This window comes from Oryzias melastigma, linkage group LG15 (genome assembly GCF_002922805.2).
Source record: "Oryzias melastigma strain HK-1 linkage group LG15, ASM292280v2, whole genome shotgun sequence".
In the NCBI taxonomy this organism is placed as follows: Eukaryota; Metazoa; Chordata; class Actinopteri; order Beloniformes; family Adrianichthyidae; genus Oryzias; species Oryzias melastigma.
The window spans coordinates 4,772,483-4,775,008 of record NC_050526.1 but is presented as its reverse complement, the minus strand read 5'-3'; the positions used below and the strand labels follow the sequence as shown (position 1 = coordinate 4,775,008).

General features: G+C 41.3%; 1 protein-coding gene across 1 annotated transcript in view; it reads right to left on the bottom strand.

Moving 5' to 3' along the window:
* Positions 1-2,526, bottom strand: part of ryr2b (ryanodine receptor 2b (cardiac)) — a gene marked incomplete in the record, with an annotated part of 81,019 nt that overhangs the window by 59,740 nt on the left and 18,753 nt on the right. Inside the window, 3 exon segments of the mRNA XM_036215605.1 lie at positions 122-254; positions 775-964; positions 1,602-1,810. Coding sequence (XP_036071498.1) covers positions 122-254; positions 775-964; positions 1,602-1,810 — 532 coding nt within the window.

Genomic DNA, 2,526 nt, shown 5'->3' with positions numbered 1-2,526 from the left:
ATATATATGTAAGTAGGAAATATTTAATGATTATATCATTAACTAAGGAGCATTAATTATATGAGTCAACATTTATTTTTTCAAAAAGGTGAGTTTTCTGATTTGTTCCGCCAAACCTCACCGCTGTTTGAGTTTAGATGTTTTGTCATGACCATGATCCTTATGATCTAGCTCGTCTCTAGAGCCAGCAGAGCTGTGTGCTGACTTCATCAGGACTTCAAAGTCAGAGTCTGTGTCCTCTTGCTCTTTCCTCCCTGGAAGGACAACAGGCATTAGTTACAGCATGGCCCCTGGGAGCTTAACCAGAACAATACACCAAGGTCATTAACACGAATATCTACACTACAGACAGATAGTGTATTATCCACAGTATGGAAGCAAAATGCTATTTTAAAAATGACTTGAATATTTTACAAAAATAGGAAAACAAGTTTGGATCTAGCTGATGATGGGAAGTAACTGGCAGGAGTTGTGTTATTATAAATCCTAACATTTTTATAATCCTTGTTGTCTGAGTAAAATGAGCCAATGCCTCATCAGGCGGCTTAATTTTACAAGTAATAATTTGGTACCACGCTGCAAGATAATTGCGAGTCATAGTTTTGGTAATAATCTAAATCCATGTGCACGGCTCATTCAAGACTCAGGCAGAACTTTAATTTTACAAATTACAGCATCAATTTTATGTGATACATTAAGTTTATTGCCAAAAGTTTTATGGGTGTTTGATCAGCTAATCAGGGTTGTAAGGATAGGATGACTAATTAGTTGTACCTTGAGATGTGATCACAGAGTTTGACACCGCTGGAAGCACGACCTCTCCTGGACTTCTGAGGGTGGCAGCACATTCAACGGGCATGCTGAGACGGTAAAATCCCACCCTGCTTCCTGCACCGGGGTGTGCCAAACGGTGGGAAACCCTCAGACTGGACAAGCCATCACTAGAGCCACCAACTCTAATAACCTTTATTGACATTTAAAGAGGAAAGATAAATGTGCAACAATGATATCTTAGTATCCGGTTGTGCAAAAATGATCATGATACTAATTATTCTACCAATAAGTATTTTGTTTAAAGACCCACTCTGATGAAAATTGTGTTTTTTTCCATCTTAACCACCATCAGTGTCTGGGCTCTGGTGTTATCACTAGCGACGTCTCAGAACCAGAACCCAACCCGCCAAAGACCTCTGACTGTTCATCCTTCACAGTTAAATGCTTCATGAATAAGTCTTTACCAATCAAATCTTTCTATCCCACTTTCAAGATCTCTCTTTATAGAAATTAGGCTTAAAATTGCATTTATGAGTATTTTTTATCACATTTATTGTAGTTTAAATCAGGAGTAAACAAAAAAGTGAAAATTGATAAGAGATTGTATTTGAGACATAGAAAATATGCTGGGCTCTCTGCACCGCTGATCTGCAGAAACTATGTCCTAGGAGATTACAGTTATTTTTTATTTTTAATTAGGCATAATCATAATTAAAAGACCACTGGAAACGGTTTTGAAATAGCTCAAAAAATGATCGGAGTGGGTCTTTAAAGAGGACTTGAACCAAGACTCTTGGAAAACGAAGCTCTAAAACGAATTAACTCACCTTTAAGTTCTGATCAGAATCCTGTATAGGTGTGAATGTGGGCTGTTTCCAACTCATCCACAGAGGTGGGTCTCTTTCCATATTGTACGCAAAGGGTTTGTAGCCCTCTTGTAGACCACAGACATTAAAGTACTTCAATGAATCCACTTGGCGCCCCAGGTTAAGCTTTCCAACCTGATTCACCCCAACACTTACAATGGGCAAAAAGCCTGAAATACACACAGATATTTCACCCAATATAAGGCCAAATTATCATTGACAAATGTTTAAGAATGACCAAAACTGAGATGGATCGATTATCAAATATGTCGATACTACATCTCCCACCCAGCAAGGCCAAGTGGGCCTTATACGGTTTAAAAGTGGCAGAAAATGTGGGCCCCAATTGAATTTGTTCATAGTTTCCGTGGTGGCTCCACCTGTGTTTGTCCACATTGTCAGTGGGTAGGCTCGTTATGCTATCCACCTGCCTGATGGACAGCGGAGCTCGCTAGCTTCTTACAGAGGAGCTCGCTAGCAAGCTACAGCAGAGCTGACTCGCTCAATACAGCAGAGCTCGCTAGCTTGCTACAGCAGAGTCGCTAGCTCGATACAAAGGAGCTTACTGGCATGCTACAACAACGTTTGCTAGCTCAATACAGCAGAGCTCGCTAGGTCGCTACAGCAGAGTCGCTAGCTCAATACAGAAGAGATCACTAGCTTGCTACAGCGTAGCTCACTAGCTCAATCCAGCAGAGCTCGCTAGCTCGCTACAGCAGAGTCGATACAAGGAGCTTACTGGCATGCTACAACAAAAGTTTGCCAGCTCAATACAGCAGAGCTTGCTAGCTTGCTACAGCGGAGCTCACTACCTCAATACAGAAGAGCTCGCTACAGCAGTCCCTAGGTCGACACAGAGGACCCTGTTAGCATGCTACGGCTATGC